This window comes from Sclerotinia sclerotiorum, genomic scaffold (assembly GCF_000146945.2).
Source record: "Sclerotinia sclerotiorum 1980 UF-70 scaffold_2 genomic scaffold, whole genome shotgun sequence".
NCBI lineage: Eukaryota > Fungi > Ascomycota > Leotiomycetes > Helotiales > Sclerotiniaceae > Sclerotinia > Sclerotinia sclerotiorum.
Window position 1 is genome coordinate 2,169,231 of NW_001820834.1, and position 24,222 is coordinate 2,193,452.

General features: G+C 43.0%; 10 protein-coding genes across 10 annotated transcripts; 5 read left to right on the plus strand and 5 right to left on the minus strand.

Annotated features, from left to right (window-relative positions):
* Window positions 1-109: 109 nt before the first annotated feature.
* SS1G_01906 (hypothetical protein) lies at window positions 110-3,130 on the plus strand (the record flags this gene model as incomplete). Its single annotated transcript, XM_001597660.1, has 1 exon — window positions 110-3,130. One exon carries the CDS (start codon window positions 110-112, stop codon window positions 3,128-3,130), a length of 3,021 nt encoding a protein of 1,006 aa, XP_001597710.1.
* A 1,329-nt stretch (window positions 3,131-4,459) lies between these two features.
* On the minus strand, window positions 4,460-5,098 carry SS1G_01907 (predicted protein; the record flags this gene model as incomplete). Its single annotated transcript, XM_001597661.1, has 2 exons — window positions 4,460-4,638; window positions 5,014-5,098. The coding sequence occupies 2 exons, from the start codon at window positions 5,096-5,098 to the stop codon at window positions 4,460-4,462; spliced, it is 264 nt and encodes an 87-aa protein (XP_001597711.1).
* A 1,728-nt stretch (window positions 5,099-6,826) lies between these two features.
* On the minus strand, window positions 6,827-7,082 carry SS1G_01908 (predicted protein; the record flags this gene model as incomplete). The annotated part of the gene is made up of 2 exons (XM_001597662.1): window positions 6,827-6,895; window positions 6,945-7,082. The coding sequence occupies 2 exons, from the start codon at window positions 7,080-7,082 to the stop codon at window positions 6,827-6,829; spliced, it is 207 nt and encodes a 68-aa protein (XP_001597712.1).
* Window positions 7,083-7,387: 305 nt separating this feature from the next.
* Window positions 7,388-7,903, minus strand: SS1G_01909 (hypothetical protein; the record flags this gene model as incomplete). The annotated part of the gene is made up of 1 exon (XM_001597663.1): window positions 7,388-7,903. The coding sequence occupies one exon, from the start codon at window positions 7,901-7,903 to the stop codon at window positions 7,388-7,390; it is 516 nt and encodes a 171-aa protein (XP_001597713.1).
* Window positions 7,904-8,235: 332 nt separating this feature from the next.
* Window positions 8,236-8,991, plus strand: SS1G_01910 (hypothetical protein; the record flags this gene model as incomplete). Its single annotated transcript, XM_001597664.1, has 4 exons — window positions 8,236-8,242; window positions 8,391-8,488; window positions 8,543-8,678; window positions 8,732-8,991. 4 exons carry the CDS (start codon window positions 8,236-8,238, stop codon window positions 8,989-8,991), a joined length of 501 nt encoding a protein of 166 aa, XP_001597714.1.
* A 501-nt stretch (window positions 8,992-9,492) lies between these two features.
* On the minus strand, window positions 9,493-10,355 carry SS1G_01911 (hypothetical protein; the record flags this gene model as incomplete). Its single annotated transcript, XM_001597665.1, has 4 exons — window positions 9,493-9,656; window positions 9,709-10,170; window positions 10,244-10,256; window positions 10,311-10,355. The coding sequence occupies 4 exons, from the start codon at window positions 10,353-10,355 to the stop codon at window positions 9,493-9,495; spliced, it is 684 nt and encodes a 227-aa protein (XP_001597715.1).
* A 606-nt stretch (window positions 10,356-10,961) lies between these two features.
* SS1G_01912 (hypothetical protein) lies at window positions 10,962-13,568 on the plus strand (the record flags this gene model as incomplete). Its single annotated transcript, XM_001597666.1, has 1 exon — window positions 10,962-13,568. The coding sequence occupies one exon, from the start codon at window positions 10,962-10,964 to the stop codon at window positions 13,566-13,568; it is 2,607 nt and encodes an 868-aa protein (XP_001597716.1).
* Window positions 13,569-15,928: 2,360 nt separating this feature from the next.
* Window positions 15,929-16,114, minus strand: SS1G_01913 (hypothetical protein; the record flags this gene model as incomplete). Its single annotated transcript, XM_001597667.1, has 1 exon — window positions 15,929-16,114. One exon carries the CDS (start codon window positions 16,112-16,114, stop codon window positions 15,929-15,931), a length of 186 nt encoding a protein of 61 aa, XP_001597717.1.
* Window positions 16,115-17,082: 968 nt separating this feature from the next.
* Window positions 17,083-20,265, plus strand: SS1G_01914 (hypothetical protein; the record flags this gene model as incomplete). Its single annotated transcript, XM_001597668.1, has 5 exons — window positions 17,083-17,592; window positions 17,647-17,919; window positions 17,975-18,436; window positions 18,488-18,809; window positions 18,860-20,265. The coding sequence occupies 5 exons, from the start codon at window positions 17,083-17,085 to the stop codon at window positions 20,263-20,265; spliced, it is 2,973 nt and encodes a 990-aa protein (XP_001597718.1).
* A 1,587-nt stretch (window positions 20,266-21,852) lies between these two features.
* On the plus strand, window positions 21,853-23,649 carry SS1G_01915 (hypothetical protein; the record flags this gene model as incomplete). The annotated part of the gene is made up of 3 exons (XM_001597669.1): window positions 21,853-22,187; window positions 22,456-22,714; window positions 22,765-23,649. 3 exons carry the CDS (start codon window positions 21,853-21,855, stop codon window positions 23,647-23,649), a joined length of 1,479 nt encoding a protein of 492 aa, XP_001597719.1.
* Window positions 23,650-24,222: the final 573 nt, after the last annotated feature.

Consider the following 24,222-nt stretch of genomic DNA (forward strand, 5'->3'; position numbering starts at 1 on the left):
GACAAAATAGTGCAGATTCTAACGCTATACTTCAGAAACACCAGTCCGAATAAAATCCTCGAAGCATCAACACTCCTTTTTCATATCTTCCTCCCCACCAAATCTCAAAATGCCGTTAATATCTTCACCAATTGAATATCCTCAAAGTTCCTCACCACCTCCATTGAAAAGGCCACATCCAGTCAAAGCCTCGGACCTCAGAAAGCCACTCAAAGTTGGAGGGTTTCTGCTAGATGATGGCTCAGATATTGAGGAGGACTTTGAACAACCTGCGGCTAAGCGACGGATGATCGAGAAAGCAATAGATCCAGTTGTGATACCAGAAGAAAATTCACACAAAGACTTCACAAGCGAATCTGAAATACCACAATTGAGTACTAGACCACGCCAGACTGTTGGTGGATTCATGATATATGATGATGACGAAGAGGACGAGGAAGATTCAGGACTGGAGATTTTGCGAGAGACTCAATTGCTAAAACTTACCTATGGACCCACAACGAATTCCAATGAGGGTAACAGTCATACTTCAACATTCCCAGCCTTTTTGAATAACATAACGACAAAAGCTGCGGATATACAGACATGTTCGGGGAAATCCTTTTCGATAAATCTAAAAAAGAAAAGTGCACCTATATCATTTGAGAAATTGGTTGCAGCAAGATCTGTCACGAAGACCGGACGAGCGAAGAAGAGTTATTATGGGATAAATATACATGAGTTGGTCGAGGAAGCTTCGAAAGAGACGAAGGCAAAAGAATTACAAAAAGAGAAAATTCAGAATGAAATCATACCTTCGATTGAGAACCTTGTTGGGAAGAAACCAAGAAAATCATTGATGTGGACTGAAAAATATCGAGCAAGACATTTCATGGAACTTTGTGGTGATGATCGCACACATCGCCAGGTATTACGATGGCTCAAAGCATGGGATCCTATTGTTTTTCCTAAAGCTGGAAAGCCTAAAGTAGCGCCGACAAAGAAATTTGGGGAAGTAGATGATGAAAAGCCTCATCGCAAGATTTTAATGCTTACAGGACCTCCCGGTCTGGGTAAAACTACTTTAGCGCATGTTTGTGCAAGACAAGCTGGTTACGAAGTTATGGAAATTAATGCTAGTGATGAACGAAGTCGAGATGTGGTTAAAGGCCGGATTCGAACAAGTGTGGGCACGGAAAACGTCAAGACTGGTTCAACTGTTACATCAAAATCTGGGCATGTGTCGAAGAATGCCCACCCACTTTGTGTGGTTGTGGATGAAGTCGATGGAGTCGTAGGCGGTGCCGGTGGATCAGGTGAAGGTGGGTTTATCAAGGCCTTAATAGATCTAATACTTCTTGATCAAAAGAATTCTTCCACGGTCGGCACGAATACCAGTTATTCGAAGAAAAAGAAAGGTGATGATTTTCGACTTCTAAGACCACTAATCTTAATCTGCAACGATGTATATCATCCATCTTTACGACCACTACGTAATTCGAGTTTTGCCGAAGTCATACATATTCGAAAACCACCATTAGATGCTGTTGTTCAGCGAATGCAAACAGTTTTTGAGAAGGAAGGCGTGTCTTGTGATAGCGACGCCATTCGTCAATTATGTGAAGCAACATGGGGAATAAGTCGAATGGATTCCAAGAAAGGGGCTGAAGGAACCGGAGAAGGCGATCTACGTAGTATCATGGTAGTTGGAGAATGGGCAGCAGGGAAACTTAAAACCGAGTCCAAAGGCCAAAGACCTCGCTTAACTCGAAAATGGGTTGAACAAAATATGACCAGTGATCTATCTCATGGTGGAGGTGGTTCTCGCGCCGTTGGACGAGGAGGTATTAAAGAAGTTGTGAATCGTGTCTTTCTCGAGGGAGCCGGCTTCCCTAGACCTACAAGTTTTAAAAACATAATACCAGATGACGAGTTCAATTCAGAGCCCAAAACACAACTTGGTGTTGCTGAGCTTGCTCGAAAGGCAGGAATGGAACGCCTCGGATCCATGATCGAGACTAGCGGCGATACTGATAGGATTATGACTGATATTTTCGGCGAATATCCTAACCAACCTTTCAACGATGATTCTATTCTTTCTAAACCGGACGCTGCATACGAGTGGTTACATTTTCATGATAGTTGTTCATCGCGCGTCTTTTCAGGTCAAGAATGGGAATTAGCTGGTTATCTCACTCAACCTATTCTCGCATGGCATCATCTATTCGCCTCCCCTGCTCGTCATTATTTTCGGTCCGACAACCAACCAACCAAAAAATGGAATAAAAACGATGAAGATGCTGAACCCGAAACGGAGCCCTTACCATTCACTGGCCCTCGTGCTGATTTCTCAGCCTACGAAATGGAAAAATTAAATAGAAGTACAATTCAAGGATTACAAGCTCAACTTAACGCGAAACTTCTAAGGAGTTTTAGAAGTTGCGAGGATATCGCTATGGATTTATTGCCATATGTAGTTAGGATGATAAGTCCAGATGTGAAACCTATCATCGTGGGTGGGAGTGGTGAAACGAAGGGTGTAGCCAGTGTACGCAAAGATACGGAAAAGAAAATGGTTAAGAGAGCTGTGGATATCATGAGTGAGATTGGTGTGGTGTATGAGAGAGGAAGATTAGAGGGTAATGCTTTAACCACGGGAAGATGGGGAGCAAGTGAGTGGGTTTATAGAATGGAACCACCGCTTGATACATTGGTTACTTTCTTGACGTCACCGTCGAAAAGTGATGCTACGAATGTTCGGTATGCGGTGAGACAGGTTCTAGATCAGGAATATCAGAAAAATATTATCGTGAGGGAGAATGCGGCAAGACAGGCGAGGTTTAAAGCGGGAAATTTGGATGGAGGGGATGAGGAATATTCTTTTGAAAAATCAAAATTTGGGAAGGGAAAAAGTGAGAAGAAAGTATTGGGAGTGGGCACAGGGAATGAAATTAGGAAGGATTTCTTTGGGAGGGTGTTGGAAGATAGGGGGGTGGGAGGGAGGGATGGGAATGCCGGGGTGGGAGATAATACGGAAAGTACAAGAGGGAAGGGGAAGGAAGAGAAGAAGGTTTGGGTTACGTTTCATGAGGGGTTTTCGAATGCGGTTAGGAAACCAATTACTATTGCGGAGTTGATGAGGGGGTTGTAGGCTACTAGTTAGGAGTGGGGATTGAATTGGGCTAATACTAATACTTACTTGTAGTATTAGGGTCAGTATTAATTAGTATTAGAAGCCTAAAAGAAGTCCTCCAGTAATGAGTTATGAATATGAATATGAATATCACCTATTGCAAGCTTACTATCCATCACATACACTTAAAACGCAAATGACGAGAAGAAAAACAAAAAATCTTTATCTCCCTCCTTCTGTTCCTCCCTCTTTTTTCGTGTGAAATGAAAACAATATCCTACATCTACCTACCCTCGACCTCAACCCTATTTCTTATCTCAAAAAGAAATTCGCAAACTTGAAATTAATATCTTCCCAATCTCGAGGTCTATCTTAGTTATATCTTAATCTATTGAGTATCGAGTAATCATATCTTTCATCTTTTATTATCATTTCTCTCTGTATTATCCTCCTCGCATCATGATCATGGGAGGTGTATGATATTAATATTAATATAATATAATATTTTTCCTTTCCTTTTACTGCGAAGCATTAACTTCTACTCCAATAATCCCAGTACATATATAAATCCGAATGAAATATTTCAGATAAGTCTAGCACTCTACTTTCCAGTTACCTCTAATTTCGGCTAATTTTTTTTATCAAAAATGACGAAAATGTCACGAACCACGGTTTAGATAATAGTAGTATTATGAGTATCGGTGATTTAGTTGCTGATTATAAGGGGAATGTGATTTAATCGCGGTTTACAAGGGGTTCTTTATCAGCTTCGATAAGGAACTTAGGAATCCTAGGACAAGCGTTCTAGGCAACCACAATGAAACAGGATAAGTGTCCTAGGAGTTCAGGATGAATTAGGATAGTATGCGCTCTAGGATAAAACGTTCTAGGATGATAATTGTCCTAGGACAATTATCCTAGGAGTTAAATTATCTTAGGAGACGAACTGTCCAAGGATTAGTGTCCTGAGGCAGATAGGATCATGTAATAAAGCTTTTGAAAGCGTAGGCTCCTTAGGGCTTTTTAGAGTCTTCAAAAATGCAGACTTTTCAGGGCTTCTGAAAAGGGATCATTATACGGGTCAAGATACACTGACATGGTAACTTGACGTGAAATTTGTACCGTGAGCATCCTTGATGATGGACCAGGCGCTCAAAAAGTGAATAATCAATCAAAGAAAGGACTCAATAAATTTCCGAACCATGGCTGTCTTCCGTGTAAAACTTTATTAATTGTATAGTAGAGCGGAAACCTATGTAAATACTTGCACACTTTGCACAACTCCCTATAAGTTAGTAGTCCCGTTTTTTGCCGGAATTTGGATTGGCTCTTGTATGATTCACACACTTATGCTCCGTGACACTGATTAGGTTTTCCATCATTCCTTGAAGATCTCTGCACTCCATTCAGAATTCGTATATAGGAATTCATTACTATCTCTTTTTGAGGTATTATTCTCCAGAGAAAGTACAGTGGTAACTTCTCATGCTTTGTACGACTCCAGATGCAGATATTGAGTGCGAGTACTATTTATGACAGTGTTTAGTAGCCATCCCAATAGACCGGTAGTGACGAAACTTCTAGCTATAGTAAATTATTCTACTGTATGACGGACTTTCGGCCTTGAAAATCACAGCAACAAAAGATGGTGACAGTGGCAAGTAGTAAGATGGCAGCCAGTATATATCATATAATATGACGAGGCTGATATATCAGATGAGCTAGATGATATAAGCCAATATGAGGTAAGATAAGGTATCAAAACACACCAAAACAGAGCAAAAGCCTAGGAAGAAGTCATTATTTTAATTTTGATTTCCAGCTAGTAGAAGCTATTCTCTCTGGCATGAGCAAATAATCATTCTACAATTTTGCTCCCTCAGAATAATTCGACGTTAGACCTGGAAAACAAAGATCTGAGACCTTTAATGCTGAGAATGGGAGGCCACAGAATAGAGATATCTCCATATTTTGTGGGGTTGCCATAGTGTACGAAGAAGAATGAAGATGCGGAGTATAAGAAACTCAAATAAAGAAACGGCTTGTAAAATTCCTGCGTCAAACGGCATCTTGTGAAGATATCACATCATCGGATTGTGATGTTGCATACATAGTTGCTAATTGAACGACCATATCCGCGAATTTAGAGACTTTGACGCGAGATAGCATTTTCTAGTTGGCGACTCCGATGAGTGATATTAGGTATGTGAAGAAAGGAAATGTCGCCCTCTTCGCTCTTACCCATTTATATATCAGACGACGAAGCCGTGAGCTTTTGAGACACTAGGTTATACTTAGGTTCACACAACTCTCTTTAGCAGTGGCACACTACCGAATATCCTAACGGAAGTCTTTGAATCAAGTATATCCAAGCCAGCTCTGAATAGGTACGTAGGTAAGAACTCCAATTGAATAAGTAAGGAAAATAGATACAACAATTATATATCGCTGATATTAGATTCCGTGGCAGTCTCAATTCTTAGCATCGATGTACATATCAAAAGAAGAACCTAATCAACTAGCCTTCTAGCGATGTCGCCATGAAGTCAAAAGTATCACATAATAGTCTGAAGTTCCGACGAAGGCTAGGAAAAGTCTCTATAATCTTAAGCGTATCATTTCCTCCACGCGTATTGTTCCTAGCAATTTTACAACCGCAACTTTACAAATAATGTTATAAATCGCTTTTCCTAGTCGAGAATGCAGTAAAATCAAAATTAGAGCGAGGAGCAGAAGATGAGGAGGCAAACGAGCTAAAACCGTCTTCCCCCATAAATGAACTAGGAAAGTAGTACACACATATTCATAGAACCAGTCGCACAATTACCAGCATGAGCCCTGTATTGATGTAGACATGCAACATATTCTCTTTGAAAGACTTTGAATGGATAGAATCCGGGATGCTAGTTACGGTAGGTAAATAGCTCAAGGTTAGGTAAACTCTTAGTGTTGTTAGCGTGACCACGCTGATGATCGACGAAATGGTAAAACATCACGGTAGTGGGCACTAGTCAGACTTATTGTATACCCTGCTCAGATAGAGAATTAAATTGTAGAATAACTTATTACAATCTTCTACCTTATTTTCACTACAAGTCATCAGGGCAGAATTTCCACACTTATGGTTTGAAGAACTCTTGAAGCACTTATACTACTGCATTTATCTCTTCATCCTAAACAACATCATGTAGTACCTAGACATCCCTCTTAAGAATTTGGCGACGCGGCGTCACGCAGATTATCTTATCCACGAATATGCGGGGCTCTTATGGAATATCTAGCATGAGGCGATGGAGCTGCCATATCACAGTAGGCTATAGCCAGGGCGAAATGCGAAGTTGCCACGTTGCTATGATTCCCATTCAAAGTTAAGTAAAGACAAATGGGAAATCAGTGTTGTCCTCTTTGATTTGTTCCCATACTGTGGGTTATTGATGAAAAGGTTTCAAACTGGATGATGGCACCGTATGAGGCGAAACTAGTTAGGACGGGCACACAGGTATATTGAAAGAAAATTATGGGCATTGAGTCTCGGGGGCCATAATGAAATGTCATTTCAGGAAGTGTGGTATAGCATTTGATATTGAGCGAGTTGAGTTGAGTATTTCAAGATGACGACCCAAGTTTCCGATCTCTAAAATTTTGTTGCGGCTCGTCCAATCTTTCACATAATTTTTGCGACGACTGTTTCTTTCTCCACACTCCAGATTAGAGTCACGACCAATATCCCTCATCTTCCGGTCCCGCCACTGTTCCTCTCACCTCCGTAGCCTCTTGACATCGCTAGTACAATGTTAGATCATGGTACGGCAATAGATCAGATGGTATTCACCTCGCATAGTCCTTTTGTATCTTCAATCTCCTGTCTCAGGAAGATACCACCGCAGTCATTAGAAGGCTGATTGCATGGAACGTTTATCGAGGGGCTGTGGTGACCACATTCAAATAATCGGATGACTTGATAACACATTGTGATTGCTTGCGACGTGACTTGCGATGATCAAAGAGGCTGATTTATGGTTGTTGTCGATCGTGGTAGCCGATGTATCGTCGTTCGTATGGCGAAGTGGATCTTGTGGAGAAGAAGAGATGAAGATACATTAAATTCCCTCCCAAAGGATGTGTTCTCAGCACAAATCTTGTCATGGGTGGATCAAAGATAGCAAGCAACTTGCTGAAGCGATTGCTCCTCCTCCCGGAATTCACAAGCAAGCGATCCGCTTATTTTCTCTTGTTTGCAGCGTGGGCCACACCTTTGTCGCACTACAGAACGTTTCAATTTTTAACAGCCTTTCCCTTGTGTGTCAAAATGGCTTCCCTTTCATTCCGATTACCACCAGTATAGTGCATCTCAACTTCTAAGCCCCCCAAACCTTCGTCAGCTGCTTTTCGGTTCCACAACATCTGCATAATCTTTCCATCCGCTCCGCACAGTACGTAGCCCATCGGCCATTGACTCCTGCCTAGAGCTTCTCTCACACCTTTGGTAGCTGCTTGCTGCGAGACTAAAAATGCCAATACACTTGATGTTCTCCATCCTTGCGGAGCACCCACAAAAGTCCCTTCTAGTTCCCGAGCTTGAGCTGGCTTTATTTTGGCTGCAAATGCTTTGCACTGTATGAGGACTTTCAAAGGTTGGGGAGCGGTGGGTAATGACCACGTTCCAATTAGATCAATTCCACAATCTGATTTTCCACCAACCTGCCTGAGAGACATGCCTAACCGCTCTAGTGCTTGTTTGGCCATATATTCATAATGAGTTCCTACATATGTAGTACTGTCTGTGTCCATATTGTTGCGTGATGCGTATTCCAGAAAACTGGACAGATCATGATGCTCTGCATTCTGTGAGTCAGGAAATATCAACTCATCCGCTTCATTAGTAGTTTCGGGTGCAGCTGCAGTCGCACCGTTTGCAAAACATCGGCGTAATGATTGCTTTCCCAGTTGCAAGAAACGCCGCTGAGGACGCGCTGAAAACATTGAGATTGATTGTGTTTGTCAGTATCATGTGACTAGCATGATTTTTCACGGGTAGTTCGTCCTATGTGATGCAAAACGGGAGCAGAGACGGACTACCTGCATGCAATTAACCAGCAAGAGGAAAAGCGGTAGCGATAAATATGTATCGTGAGAAAGTTCTATAATTTTTTTGATAGTGATGCACGGAAGCCGGAAATTATGCAAGGCTACGCCGATTGCTTCGGAAAGCTAGGCCCTTTATGGTCAACTCCCCGCAAAGGATTGTCTGCAAGGCTGACATTTGCGCAACCTCCAGAACAACTCTTTGAAATCTATCAACATTTGATCTCGTTTCTCTCCCAACAACGAGTTATGGCCGACCGATTGACCCAACTTCAAGATGCTATTGATGAGGTATAGTTCACTATCGAAAGCATATACTCTTATCTCCTTGCTGACTTCAATTAGCTCGCTCTTCAATTTGTCGCATCGCTCGTATGGGTAAACAAGCACCATGACTACCAAACTCTTAGCCCTACCGACATCGTTCGGAAGGACACCAAGAAAGATGAATCGGGTGAAGCATTGCCAAACGAAGACGGCTGTAAGAATTCCAGCTCTTCCCTTCTCCTGAACTCGACTGATCTCCCTTTGTAGTAGAACCATTACCCGCGGACAAATTCAAAGAAGGCCAGGTGGAATTGGCACGGGATCTTATTGTCAAGGAACAACAAATCGAGGTACTTATAACAGCATTGCCGGGCTTGGAAAATAGCGAAAAAGAGCAACAGCAGACAATTCAACGGTTAGAGCGGGAACTGAAAGAGGAAGAGGAGAGGAGGAAAGAGGCTTTGAAGGAGAAAGAGGCTGTCTTAGCTAGGTTGGAGGGAGTTATAAGGAGTATCAAAAGACCCTGAAACATTCGCCATTCAATCATTTCTTCGAATTTATCTATAAACGCGAGATTTGGCGTTTGGTTGCAGGGAAGGCGTTTGGAAATAGGGAAATGGGTTGTGCTGTGGGGTCAACAAGTGGATTTTCAACAGTAAACAAGTCTGGGCAAACGCGGAAGGCGTAAAGTACCTGTAAGGGGGAAGATTGTCCTAGACTTTTGCTTGGCTTGCATACACAGATATCAATTTAATCAGACTGTGACATGGAGCGCCCTTTTGAAGGAATGGAAGATCAATCCCGCATGAAAAGAATACCATGACACCGGGGAATGTCAAATGAGAGAACTGCGGAACTTTGTAGCTCAGGACAGTCAAGGTATCATTGAAGTTTGGAAAAGAATATCTATTATTCTTGACCTAGTCTATTCTATTAAAGAACAAACTTTTCCTCTCTGTCGTCGCCTTGATTAATGAAAATTATCTTCCGAGGTTGTATTTCATGCGTCTAAGCATATCATCTATCCATTATGTAGTAATGAAGAATTGCGGGTAAACAGTCCTCAACTCTTCTAAAGTGCTGATTTGAAAATTGGCAACTGGCTTAGGAGGTGATTTTACACCTTCCTCAACCAAATGTGCTGCTGTCCAACCAAGTTTATAAGCTGCCTCGCAGTTTATGAGCGAGTCATCTAAAATGTGTAAGTAGTAATGTCGATGAACTCGGATGGATAGAAAACCTACCAACAAAATAACAATCTTTGTACTCCTTCACTCCAGCTTCTTTCATGGCCTTCTCGAAAGATTCCTTGTAAGGTTTGCAAATCATCTTCTCTTGAGCATAATCACAGTACGTCATACCCTCAAAAAGATCCTCTACCCCTAGTAAGCGGACGACACGTCTCCCGTGGGTGACATAAGCATTGGTAAAGAGCCATAACTTGACCTTGGACCGATCAATATCCTCGAGAAGCTTGCGTAGCTTTGGATCCGGTGAGAGAATGTTTTCTAATGGCACGGCATCATCTACTTGACGATTGTATTCTAGAGCATCAATCTTGTGATGACGTACTAAACCTTCGATGGCGAGACCATAGGTTTTGTAGTACTCTTGATGAAGATTGTAGGCCTCTTCTCCACTGAGCTCTAGATGCTTCATGAAATATGCATCGATCAGAGCGGTCATGTGGTCATGGACATTCTTGCCTGAATGTGATGAGTCAGTTGACGTGGTAGAAGTTAATCTGTAGCTGTAGTAATGGCAAGGAAAGGTTCGTACTCTTGGAATATAGCTGTAAGGAGATTAGCAATCATGAAACTATACCACAATATAAATATACGCTTACACAATTATCAATGTCAAAGAAGAACACCGGTCGTGTATCAGCCATTTTGTTGGTGAAGCGAGAATTAAGAGATACGGGTTGAGAGGAAGTAGTAATTGATCTACTTGTCCTAGGAATGGCGTATTTGTAGGTTGTAGTAGGAATTGAGGAAACGGCGCGAGTTCGAGCACACCGGAAGATGCTATACATTGATTAATAAACTAAGAGAAGATGGAGTGGGGAGAGATCGGGTTATGATAATTGTCTAAGGAGTCATTCGGGAAACATCAGTACCGGCTGATCGGGCTTTCATTTCGAGTACTGTACTCCCCATTCAGGTACTAAATTGAACTCCACAGCACACCCTTGTCATGCTATACCAAGTACCCCGACCATATCATACCGTTTGTCGAAGAATTTCTGCTTAGTCACATCAGCTTGCACCTACCAACTTTTAATTTTCTAGCCTTGAACACAATTTCTCGATCTTCTTAAGACATACATACATCCATCCAACTTTGCACTTCAAAGGCTACAACGAGAATTTATTCAAACAACACAACTTGGCAGCTATAGTCAATCTTCATTCCATCTGTTAGGCTTGATACTTGCAGATGCAAGAAGTCAATTTCTTTTATTCTTAATTAGTTTAATTGCTCGCTTTTCTCAATCATGGCCCAAGGGGCTGTTGCTTCTGTGCCGATCAATGGCACAAATGGCGTAACACTGACAACAGAGAATATTCGTGAAATTCGGGAGTACGAAAAGATAATTTCATTTCGAGATGCTGTTCTTGCAGGGACTCATCCTCGTGTCAAAGTTCCTTCACATATTTTAGGAGTGGGAAAGCAGAGCAGTTTGGCTCGTAATAATTCATCACCCAACACATCAGCAGTACGCGCAAATGCGCAAGCAGCCCTCGACTCGGCGCCATCCTCGAATAACCATTCACCAGTCAATTATCGTGCTGCAGCGACAATTGGTCAGCTTACAAAACAGTCTGTACCTACGAGTTCTACTAAACCTGTGAAAACCTCGGAGATTAATCCAATCCTGTTGGAAAAGTCTGATGATCTTATAAAGGCGGAAATACAATTGCAGAGGCAGAGATTGGAAAGAGCTCTTAGGGATCAAATGGACCAACATCGTCTGGCCCAGAAAGCTTTGCTTCAGACATCTGAATCCCTCCCCAATTTTGATCTTACCGAGGTCTTGCAAAAAGCTCTTGCTATAGTTCATCCGGCCACGGCTCCAGAAGTCGAGCCTTCGGTGGGTGCTGGAAGTGATTCGTTTGATGAAAATTCTTTCTATTCTAGTCAGCATGATACCCCAGAGCCATCCAATTCATCGCATAGCCACAAGCCAACCCTTAATGGGCAAGTTCGCGGTGAGGTATCAATTGAAGAGCAAGCAGCACACGCTGATCCTGCCATCAACCAGGTTGAAGACAATGATGTGGTTATGACTGGTAGTTCACTATCCCAAAATAATCATATAGCATCTGAGAGGCATTCACAATCACAGTATCGCCCCCTAGGAATTCAGAACAGACATCCTGCCGAACAACAATCTCCAAATGGTCATCGCGGAAAGGTTACCCAAGAACCGCCATATCCCAGAGGTGTGCAAAGTAGAGTATCTGGCATTGTTGATCTTTCCCAGGATAGTACAGGTTCTGAAAGCGCAGGTTCTCAACAGATGGGTGATCGAGTGGCCCCACCGAAGGCATCCGAAATAGATGTGCAACAACCGCTGAACACCCGAGCCCATAACCTATCTCCCTTAGCACCACAACCTGCCCGAGTGTCACCATTAGCTACTGCAAGAGATCCTCCTATCCTGCGAGATGCCCTCCCTGTCTATGAGGCACAGCCACCTCAGGTTGCTGCACTCCGGAATGCGGCTCCGGGCTTATCAAGTGCAGAGAGTTCCCCTAGTGGGCCAAAGATTTCAGAGAAAAAGAAAGGAAAGAAGAAGAAGCGTAAGGGTAATGATAATGGCCAAACCGATACACCAGATTCTCCATACATTAAAGCAGAACCTCGATCGCCATCTCCCTTCGCTGCTGCCACTTTGCCACGACCACAAAAGAGACAGCGACAGTCAGGTCAATACGCGTCAGAGCTCAACTATGATGAGCCTAGGTATGAGCCACTTGAAGTGATCCCGGAAGCTGCTCCTAAAAGATATGAAGACGCTCGAGCTTCCGTGCGTTACGAAAGTCGATATACAGATCAATACGCAGAAATTCGACGACCAGAGCCTGTGTATCAACGTGTAGAGCGGGATGACGTGGAGTATCAAAGAGTTGAGAGTGGAGGACAGTATACAAGAAGGCAAGCATCTCCAGTTTATGCTTTACCATACTCTCGGCCAATTAGGGAAAGCTCTCATGCCATCGTGGACCGACACATTATCGAGGAACCCAGATTTTACACTGAAAGAGAACGACCTGTATTGTCCAGGATGAGTGTCCGCCCAGATGCTGATCGCGAGAGGTCTCGCTCGCCGATTATGAGAGAAAGAAGATCGCCAATTCCGATGGGACCTCCACGCCAGTCTGTTAGGATTATTGTTGATGCATATGGTCGTGAGTATATTGATCCTACACCTGCACCTTCCATGCGTCAGTCAGTTGCACCAATTGCCAGGCGACATGACGATGGAGAGCTTTATTATGAGCGCGCCCCTGTAAGAACAATGTCTACACGCCCACCGGTAGAAACATTTGAAGAGGATGGAGTCTTGTACAGGAGAGCTTCCCCCATCCTTGCTCCTCCACGACGTGTCATCGCACAACCAGAGTACGCACAACCAGACTATCGTTCATATCGCGAACGGGAATACTCCGTTCGCCCAACCGCAATGGGACCACCAGGCGAAGAATATGTTAGGGTCAGAGCTCAACCCGAACGTCGTCAAGTTAGCCATTACGACGAAGCCCCTCGAGAGTATATTCCCCGACCTCAAAGCGTTCGACCAGAAGCTATCAGGTACGAGGTACCAAGAGAATATGTCGGAAGACTTTCGAGTGTTCGGCCTGAGGCCCCTCTAAGGGAATATCCCGAAGTTCGTCGCGAAGTTATGGCCCCTCCGCGTCGGGAGTTTAGCGTCCGTCCTACGGAAATCATTCCACGTAGTCATCAACCGACAGCGGTAGACGGAGAGAGATATTACGAGGTGGAGAATCAGAGGCCGGCTATAATTGAGCGGCCTCGGGAAAGAGAGGGGTCAGTGTTTGTTTATGCGGATGATGTTCCAAGGAAAGTGTACCGTTGAAAGCTGTGATACTAAATGAAAGCCAAGACCATGTCTAGTGGACCATCTACCGGCCGTCTGTTCCGAGTCGGTTGTGGCTGGTGTTACACTACCGTTCGTGGTGGGGAATCATGCAGTTTTAAGATAACGTAATTATTTTAGGGGGTTTTGTACCTGTGTGTTCAGTCAACAGCAGTCTTGGAATTGGATATCTAGCCTGTAGATCATAATTGCATGCAGAAGCGAGGACTAAATTTATGTTATTGTACTACTATCAAAATCTAGAAATAATCACATAATTGAATTTAATCTATGATCGACGTGAAAGATTCCCATTTCTAGAAGCCGCAATGATGAAAACAAAGTAGGTACTTTAGCAAGCAAAGAAAGCAAAATACCTCAACCAAGAAATAAGTGTAATAAGCCTTTAAAAGTAAAAGTCTGGTCTGGGGTCTAGAACGAAGTTTGAGTCCTAGATGCCTTGATTGATTTTACTAGTTTTCTATAAAAGTACGCAGGTAGGCAGTAGGTAGGTAGGTAAGTATCTACTGTAGTGATTAAATTAGTATAGTGTCCAGGATTTCGGATTTCGGATCTTGAATCTTGGATTGATGGTTGTGAGGTTTGAGGTCTGTGAGTTTGCGATGTAGGGTAGGGGAAGTGTAGATTGTGATATTGGGAGTTTGAGATTTGGGAATTTGAGGGGAAGTATGGAAGTTTGGATTATAGATGGTGGATAGTAAAGAGAATTGTTTATGGAGTGTAATATATGGTATATGGAGTAGAGTAGTGTTTGTTGGAGGACTTTTTTATTGGGTTGGATGTGATAGGATGGGATGAGATTGGATGGGGGGAAAGGAGGCTTGTGTGGAAGGGGATTTGATGAATAGATGGATGGATGATCTTGGGGATGGATCGTGATGTTTGGTTGTTGGTGAGTGGGGTTTGGTGGTGAGTTAGGGGGTGGTGGTTAGGTATTTATTAGGTGGTGGTGAATTGGGTGGTGATTGGTGGGTGGGGTTTGATGATTGAGGGTGTATGGTGTGAGAGGGGGGATGGTTGATGAATGATTTATAATACTCAGAGTGTATGTGTGTGTGGTATGGACGCACATACTTGAACAGATCAAGGCTGGTAGAGACAGACAGACGATCTATTCAAAACTTGAAAATCGTGTGCGTATTCTGAAGATACCTATCATCAACGAAGATAAGATAATTTCTACCTAGTCTTACTTGATTTTCCAAGTTTATAAAACTAATTTTATGAGTATGTTTGATTGTTGCGAATAAATGATTGATTGAATGAATTATAGTATACAGTAGGTAGGTACTTGATCTTAACAAGAAAGTTTATCGAATTCAAAGTTTCGGATTTCTTCAAATACCGCTTGGTAAACTTGGATGTTCCATGTTTGGGCGTGTGTGGAGTGACTCCGAGTGAGTGAGTGGTGGACTGATTGACATTGGTGTTGTTATTGTTAGAGCGGCGATGGAGGAGGGAAATTTGGTGCCAGGTTTGATTTGGTTGATTGATTGATTGATTGTGGTGATGATGTAAATTTGGAGTGGATGTTGATATTTGCAGGAAGTGATATTGCTATTAGTGGTGGTAGAGATTTTGAGAGCAGGGATGGGCTCACAATTAGGAAGGACTTACCTAGTAATTTTTGGATATCTGGAAGGTGTAGAAGGGTCTAGAGGGTTGACATCTCAAAGCCTTTGATATCGAGTCAGCTCTTGAGAGATACCAAATAAAACCGATAATACCATACGATATTGGGTTTTTTAGATTCAAGAATATATCCATCTTTCCATACTCCGTAGAGCAAGCACTCAAAGTAGTCTACTGCTGTAGATCCCACGACTACTGTTCGTCATCGACTCCCCTCTAAAAAATCACAAAGTAGGTATTTGAACTACTTTTCTATCTCAATACTCTAAATGCCTTGCTGTTCATTCAGCTAGGCCAGGTCTTGGATCACCCTGTACATACTTTGAACTTCCCCATCTACCAATCACATCAAAATCCTTCAAGCTTTCTTACCATTCAGTGGCATTCACGCTCAGGCATTTATCATCTTTCGATACATCAAAGTGGAATTGGGTACAGTACTTGGAGCCCCCACAAACTTTTCAAACGCCATCTACTTTACCACTTTACTACTTACCAGTCAAGTCGAATCAAATCAAAGGTCGAAAATCTCAAGTCTTGAACGGGTCGCTCGCATTCTTTGTATCCTTTGTGCATGCATCACTGTTGTTCAAACATACTCTGTATATAGTTCCTCCGTACAGATATCCCCTAGTCGTGTACATGAACAAAAACCCTTGATCGAGAAGTTCAAGCTCCCTCAAAGCCCTTGTTCTTCTACGTCGCTCTCATACGATCCTACACTGCGACTTCACCAATTGAAGAACGAATTGAATGACAACGATCGCTAGACCTTTACAACTCTTACTACTGCTGGCTGGTTTGGACGGGATTGGAATAGTACGAAAGTGTAAAGAGCACCAAGAGGGACTTGTCAAGTACTCAATAGGAACACTACCACCTCTTTGAACCATTTTCATTATCGTCGAACTGTATCTTTGGTTCATCCTCTCCACACACACCATACTATAAAACACCCTGACCACCACGAATCGTACGAATAAGTACTTACCCAATACTCTGTACCCAAACCTGCTTCTTTCACCAATCATTGATATCATTAGACTACACGCAAAATAGGTCCATTTATTTATTTAATGTGACCCTCCCCCCTCTGCCCCCTCTACATCTTTTATAACATTTCTACTGCGTTGTACTTGGCTGGCTTCAATACTGTACCATTTATCGAGATAAGATACGCGGATTGTCCTATCTGGTCCCTCAAATATTAGTGGTGTGTAACTATTCATTTCCTTGAACCCTCTTTCACTGTATCGTTCGTCTGTGTCTACCTATCTGCTAGCTACATATACACCATATACCCAACAAATCGAGAATTGATGAGATAGCGATGTAATTGTCAATAATATATCATCGTACTTTTTGTCTCATCCACTTGACTTAATTCACTCCAGTCCACTTCCCCTCACTTCACACTGTTCTCCGCTTTATCTGATGACCTGTCTGCCTCTTTCTTCTTACCTCTCTCTGCATTTCACCTATTCATCACCGTCACAACAAGTCCACTACACACATCCATCCTCGACCCTTTCAACGATCGCTTGACGGAGTCCTTGACTTGTGCTTTGTCTCAGGCCGCTTTAACATTGTTTTCCCTGTCCTTCCCACTTCGATCTCAATCATCACACAACACAGACCATTCATCAGCCCAAAGTCCCTCGCTTGTCGTTACCGAACCGGTCTGGCTCACTTTGCACAGCTTACTTACGTATCAAAAGCAGCAGCCAGGTCTTTCTCTTACATTATCTCTGGTACCCCAAATATCTTATTTGGTCGACTTCCCTTTGACCTTCTTCGACTCTCCACATCTCAACCCCAATTTGTGTGGTCGAGTTTGTCAACAACGAAACACACAATAAGGATGAATAAATTATCAAACCTCGGTCGCGATATGAGGCACTGGTCCGGTCCAGGTTTCGGCATGTCGCGACAGAATCAAATGAATGGCATGTCGTCAATGCCGCCTCACACAAAACCGACTCCTTCACCAGCGCTGCCACCGACCCCTGCGGACTCAACTATCCACTATTCATTCAACATTCCCTTCGCTTCTGATCTCGCCGGCCCAAATACAGAGGATATCCTTTACGCCACGGCCAATGCTGTTCTAAGATGGACACATCCTGAAGACGCGCCTGATGACATTCCAGTATGGAAATTGCCCGTACACACCTCGAATATCGATAATCTGTCGAAGCTTTGCTTAGACATCACCAATGGACCTTTACCCATCTTGGCCAATGTTGCCGTCACTACCCCGAAGCGTCCAGGTGCCTCCCCAGCACAAGTCACGACGGTCACTCTCTCGGGAAGCCCGGAGTTGGTACACAAGAGCAGAGAAACCATCTTGAACGATACTCCTATCGCATTGGTATGATTAAGACTGTTGTCCCTTGGTAATTTTCAAGTATTGACATCCATGTAGCGTTGTTCAGTTATCGACGTTGACGGAGATTTGATTCTCGATTCCACCAAGTCGGGCTTGAAGGCATCTGTGATTGAACATCTGGATAATGTTGCCGCGTTCTGCGGAGTCGATATATTCTTGCTGGGTCCGAAATTCACTTCTTCGTTGACCGATGGACTTAGCAGCAATGGTGAGGCAGGAAGGGATCAACGCTGGAGAGTTGCAGTTTATGGAGATATGGAGAGTGCTGAACACGGAAAGACCAGAATCTTGGTTTACATTGACAGACTAGTATGTATCTATGCGTACGGTTCGTCACAAACTGGACACTAACATTTTGATTCAGCTTGGACGCATTGTTGACGCGGCATCTCTCGAGCTCTCCCTTCACACTGTCATCTGTGGACGATCCCGAAAGAACATTAAAGTCATTGAATCCGCTACGAACACAGCTATTTATTTCCCGCCTCCCTTCTCGCAAGTCTACAAATATTGTCCAAAGGGTGCCCACCGACGAAACCCCGAGGAGATCTTCATTACGGGCGACCGACCAGAAAACATAGCCGCAGCGAAAAGCCGAATCCACGATCTTGTTAGAATGACAAGGCTCTTCATGAAAGATGCCCATGTAACTGCTGCGAAGATTGACAGCATCCTCCTTACTAGGATGGACAAGGTTCGTAGAGTTATGGAGACGCACGGAACATTCATCCAGTTCCCAGCTCTTGCTTCTCAACGTAGCATGATCAGAATTCAAGGGACAGAAGGCCTCCATGTGGAACGAACTGTCCGGGAACTCATGTTAATGGTACGTGTTATCAATGATTTTCTCTTGGGCTGCGACTAACGGTTAGTGCAGGGTGTGCAATTTTACAGCGCATCATGGTGGATCCAACAACCACCAAATCAGGCACCTTTACAACCAGCTCCACATGCAATAAGGGCAATGCTGGTTGATATCTGCTCGTATTCCTCAGCAGATGTAACATACGATAAGCTACAGTGGACCATTACTGGTTCCGATGAAGCTGTAAAAGACGCCTTGATTATCATCAGCAACATCGCATTGAACAAGCGAGGTTGTGCCTATCAGATTCGAGTCAAGCTTGAGTTGGCAAATGAGCACAAGGAGTTCGTTAGTGGAAAGAAAAATGGAAAGATTAACAAGATCATGGGCCAAAGTAAGGTTTCTGAAGCTTTAATTCGTTTTGTTTACTAATTTTTTACTCAGGCAACGTTCAAATCATATTTGATGGATTCAATGAGTACAATTTCAACATTGATGTTTGCGGAAATAACTACGACCAAATGGTTACTGGCCTAGGCCTTGTCGAACAAGAAATGCCAGCTCAAATATCGTTCCATGTTCCAGATCAGTATCACAAGCGTATTATTGGCATTGGTGGTCAGCACATCCAAAGGATCATGAAGAAGCACTCTGTTTTCGTCAAATTCTCCAATGTCATGGATCGTGGTGGGCCCAATCGTGAGGATGATGATGTCAAGTCCGATAATGTTATCTGCCGTACTCCAGCTCGTAACGCTCATAATTTAGAGCTTGTGAAGGCTGAAATTCTCGATATGGTCGATCGAGTTGATTCGGAATTCACTTCCCAAACTGTCAACGTTGACCGATTGTACCATCGACAACTCCTGGCTCGTCTCAATCAAATCGAAGAATTGGAAAAGAAATGGAACTGCAAAGTTATTTTCCCAAGTACCGAGCAAGCTAGTGACGATGTCACAATTTCAGGACCGGAATGGCAAGTTCCTCACTGTGTTGATGAGTTTCTTGGGATGGTTCCGGACAGCCATGAGCTTGTTTTGGCTCGTACCCCGGAACTCATGAAATTCTTCAGCTCCAAGACTTTCAAGACAGAAATGGCCCCAAAGCTCAAGTGTCAATACGTGGTCGAGGTCCAGGTCAATGAGGACTCTACCGAACGTACTGAAAACGATGGACCGACAATCATTCTCCTTTGGACTTTCACCAGAAATAACGCTGGTGGTGTTAGGGATGCAATTGATTTCTTGTTCTCTAATATTGCCGCAGCTGGTATTGAGGTTACCACTGTCAAGGGAACAATTCCTCGTCCCAAGTCCGATTCATTCGAGGAATCCTTGCCATACTTCGATTCTAAACTCTTACAACATGCTCCTGCACCAATGGCAACCGATTCACCCACCAAATCTTCTTTTGGTGATGATGTTGCGAGGGAGAGAAGCAACATTTTTGATAAACTTCGCAAACCTGGTAGCATGTCATCAATTTCTTCATTCTTGAATGGCCGCAAGAATAGCTCCCAATCTCCCGCCGGTTCTTTCTTCCGAAACGGATCTCGAAACGCATCAAGAACTTCTCTGATCTCCATCGAATCTACGCGAAGTTTTAACGCGGACCGTAACCCATGGAACGATAGTGGTGTCAACTTGCCGGACGATGACACCACACCATGGCCAACTCGCCAATTTGGAAGTGGCAGTGGTAGTATCCACGATGGTAAGCACTCGCATGGACATCCAGGCGATGCAACACCAAGACATAGCATGAGAGCTTCGACCGACAGCGGTCGTCCTTCAACTTCTAATTCTACAAACTCCGGATACCCCGGTCCAATAGGACCACCGCGTTCTTAAGATATCCACAAAACTATTCCCTTATTTCCTAGATTGTCTTTAAGTACGTCGATTTCGACATACACAATGGCTGGATATATACCCTGGCGCGCAATACCCCAAATACCAATTTTTTTTATGCTGCTTTGATTGTTTTCTCCTCTCTTTCTCTCAATTTGATATCTCTTTCGTTTACGGACCGTTTTGTTATTTGTTTTGTTTGCGTTTATGGTTCAACCTTGCGAAAAGTTGAAAAGAACATGCATGCGGGCGCGCTCTCAGAGACGGACAGAAGACAAAACATTTAGAAGATCCTTCTTGCGTGCTTGACTATTCATATTAAGAGGAAATACCTATTTGCTTTTAGGGAGCGTGGGATTGATTTTTTACTTTTCGTTTTGGTTGCTACAATATCCTTGAGTTTGGTTCCTTTTCGCGCGCTTTTACTTGGTAGGGTTTAGGCAAATGGGTACATGGGATTGTGAATGATGGTTTAGGCTGGACGTTGGGTTGTGATGAGGGGATGAGAGACGAGGGATGAGGGATGAGGGATGACGGATGATTTTCACTCTTTTTGCAAGCTGGGATGGAGGTATGGAAAAGGAGAGGCGGATGGTAGGGTGATGGTTTAGCGAATTGGGAATGGTTTGGTGGTTAGCGATTCTCCAACAAACAAATGTGGTGAGGTTTCTATTTGAGGTATCTGGTATGGATGGATGGGTTGGACATCAGGATCACTCACTAAGCGGATTAGTTGTGGGTGTATATTATGATACCCAAATAAGATATTGTTGTATGTTGAGAATTCAAAGATTGGTACGAGATGTTTTGTTTGTAAATGATGCGATGTAATATTTGTGAGGTTGATATATGTGATGTTGATACTAATAGTATTAAACGGGATCAACCTTGATATGATGGTTTCGATGGTACTCGTGAACAGATACCAGATTATTTGAACGATTTGAACTTCAATACGGTCGTGGTCTACCGTGCCGATATACATGCAACCACGACTGACTAAGCATGATTCTTTCTTTAAGCCTGTCCTGTCAACGGCTCGTCCCATCTAGGCTAGCTAGGTACCGTACCTAGGTACTGTAACCAAAACTAATCCTGCCTAGTGTGATGATCATAATCCCTGAGCTTCCACCATAAAAGTTGTTGATTGTTGATTGATCCCTTGGTAATGTATATAATAACATCATCCATCCTAATTACTCACCCATTCATTCATTCATTCATTCATTCACATAAGACTTACAAAATACTAGGTAGGTGAGATCTTACTACCTACCTACCTACCTACCTTTGATTCAACTCTCCAACTTCCAAGAATTAAATGTCAAATATTCATTAAGGTTACTTTCTTTCTTTCTTCACGTAAGCAAGCAAGCAAGTAAGTAAGTAAGAGTCTTTGTTCTTGAAAGTTCGAGATCCTTTTTTCTAATCTTAACTTGTTTACGTCTTACGGAGTTCGTACGTACGTACTTTGCGCCGCTATCTTTCAAAGGTATTAAATATACCTTGGGTTAAACTGCGACTTTCTATTACAATAAATAATACGATATCATATCACAACTACACAAATACTTGCGGGGATCAAAAATGGCTCCTCGAAACCCGAAGGCTCCTGCTAATGTCGGCGTAAAACGTATTGTCTCGAACCTGGCCAAGGTGACCAAGAAGCTGGCTACGCATGCTGCGCGGGATAAAGCTGCTCCTGCTAAGGCTACAAAGGCTGCTACTACTAAAGCTGCTACTAAGAAGGTAGCCCCAAAAAAATCAAAAGTCGCGTCCAAGAAGCCCCAAGAGGAGGATGCAGAGAGCGGAGAAGAAGAGGAAGAGAAACAAACTCCAGGCAAGTCTACTCTTAACCCTGATCAATTCGATATAAGAAAAGACCCTAACATTATTTACAGCACCAAAACCAGCCGCCAACCGTAAAAGAGACCGAACTCAAGAATCGGAGGCATTACCTGTTGCTAAGAAGCTCAAGATTGGTGTTACCATTAACACTCCACCCGTTGAACGCCTCGACGTTTATGTTTTTGGAAGTGGAGAAAATAATGAGTTGGGTCTGGGTGCAGCAAAAATTGATGGTAAAGCACCTGTTGGTGTAAAACGTCCTCGCTATAATTCTCTCTTGAAAGGTGTCACTCAGATCGCGGTTGGTGGAATGCATTGTGTGGCATTGACTGACGATCAAAGAATTTTGACATGGGGTGTCAATGACGGTGGTTCATTGGGCCGAGACACTAGCGCAAATGAAGCACCAGCCAAGGATATAGATGCTGATTCTGATTCGGAAGATGAAGACGACATTGTACTAAACCCAATCGAAAGTACTCCAACAGCTATTTCTACCGACTTCTTGGATGGCAGGAAGGTCATTCAAGTGCTTGCTAGTGATTCAGTGAGCCTTGTTCTTACAGACGATGGGTATGTTTATGGATGGGGATCATTCACAGTAAGTACTTTCTCGCAATTTTGATTGTTTATGTGAGCTAATAACAATAGGGAAATGATGGCACCATTGGTTTCACCACTGAGGGGGCAACCAAGGCTTCTACTGAGCACGATGGAGACCTGAAGAAGAAATTGAAAATTCAAGCGGAACCAGTACTTATTCCTGGTTTGAAGAATATCAAGTCCTTGGCCCGTGGTAGCAATCATGTCCTGGCCCTAGACAACAAAGGCACCCTCTTTACATGGGGTGCTTGGCAGCAATATCAGCTCGGTAGACGAGTTAGTGAAAGGTTGAAATTTTCAGCCCTCACGCCATCTCCTATATTGAAGCGTTGTAAGGCAATTGCTGCCGGTACTTATCATTCATTTGCTATCAATCAAAAGGATCAAGTCTTGGCTTGGGGCCTAAATAATTTTGGACAAACAGGTATCGCTGACAAAGCAGGAGAGGATGATGCTCTCATTAGGAATCCTACAGTTGTTAAGAGTTTGAAGGGGTACAAAATCGCACAGTTGAAAGGTGGTCTTCATCACTCCATTGCTTGTACTGAGGACAAAGAAGTTCTTGTTTGGGGCCGTTGCGATTACGGTCAAATGGGTGTCGACTTGTCAACTATTGATAAAAAGTCTATTATCACGAGCGCCAGTACTGGAAAGCCAGCCATTCTTCTCAAACCTACCGTGGTTCCTGACATTAAAGGCAACTTCGTCTCGGCTGGAATTGACAATTGCATTACTATTGATGATGATGGAAAGGCTTGGTCTTGGGGATATGGCGAAAACTATCGCACCGGCTTAGGCTCGGATGAAACAGCGTGGACCCCTACAGTCATCGAAAACTCAGCCGTGAAGGGAAAGAAGATGACTTTCGCTGGATGTGGAGGCCAGTTCAGTATTATTGCTGGACCTGAGGTCGATGGGAGCAATGATGCCTAGCTATAGGCCAAAGGGGCATGGAGCGAAAGGTGTAAGGCGAGGATAAATTTATGAATAACGATTATGATTTACGTTTGTATATAAAAGATAATGATACCATACTAGGTTGTTAGCTTTAGAGAAACAACAGTTCTGATTCATTTTGTGCTGTAACCAATCCATGGCTAGCTCGAACTTTGTCTTTTAATATATATTACCCGATATTGAAAATATATTTGCTTCAATTATGAGGAGCTGCCTTTGATAGATCTCTAGTTTTTACCTAGGACTTTATTCTGGATTCGTTAAAGTATATTTTTTAATAAGTAAGTAAAGTAGATGTGTTTTAATATCGGATTATCCGATATAATAGAAGGGTGATAATAACGAAGGATAGATATGGTGTTAAAATGAGAATGATTGTTAATTAATTGCCTATTAAACAAGGATTTGGGAGGTGTCCCTTTTGAGGTTTTTTTTCTTGTGGAGTAAGAATATTAAACGGGAGTTTCTTTTCTTTTCTTTTGTTGTACTCTGATTGGTATTATAATTCTTTTCTTTTCTGGGTTTTGAGGGATTTTTTGGGGATTTGTT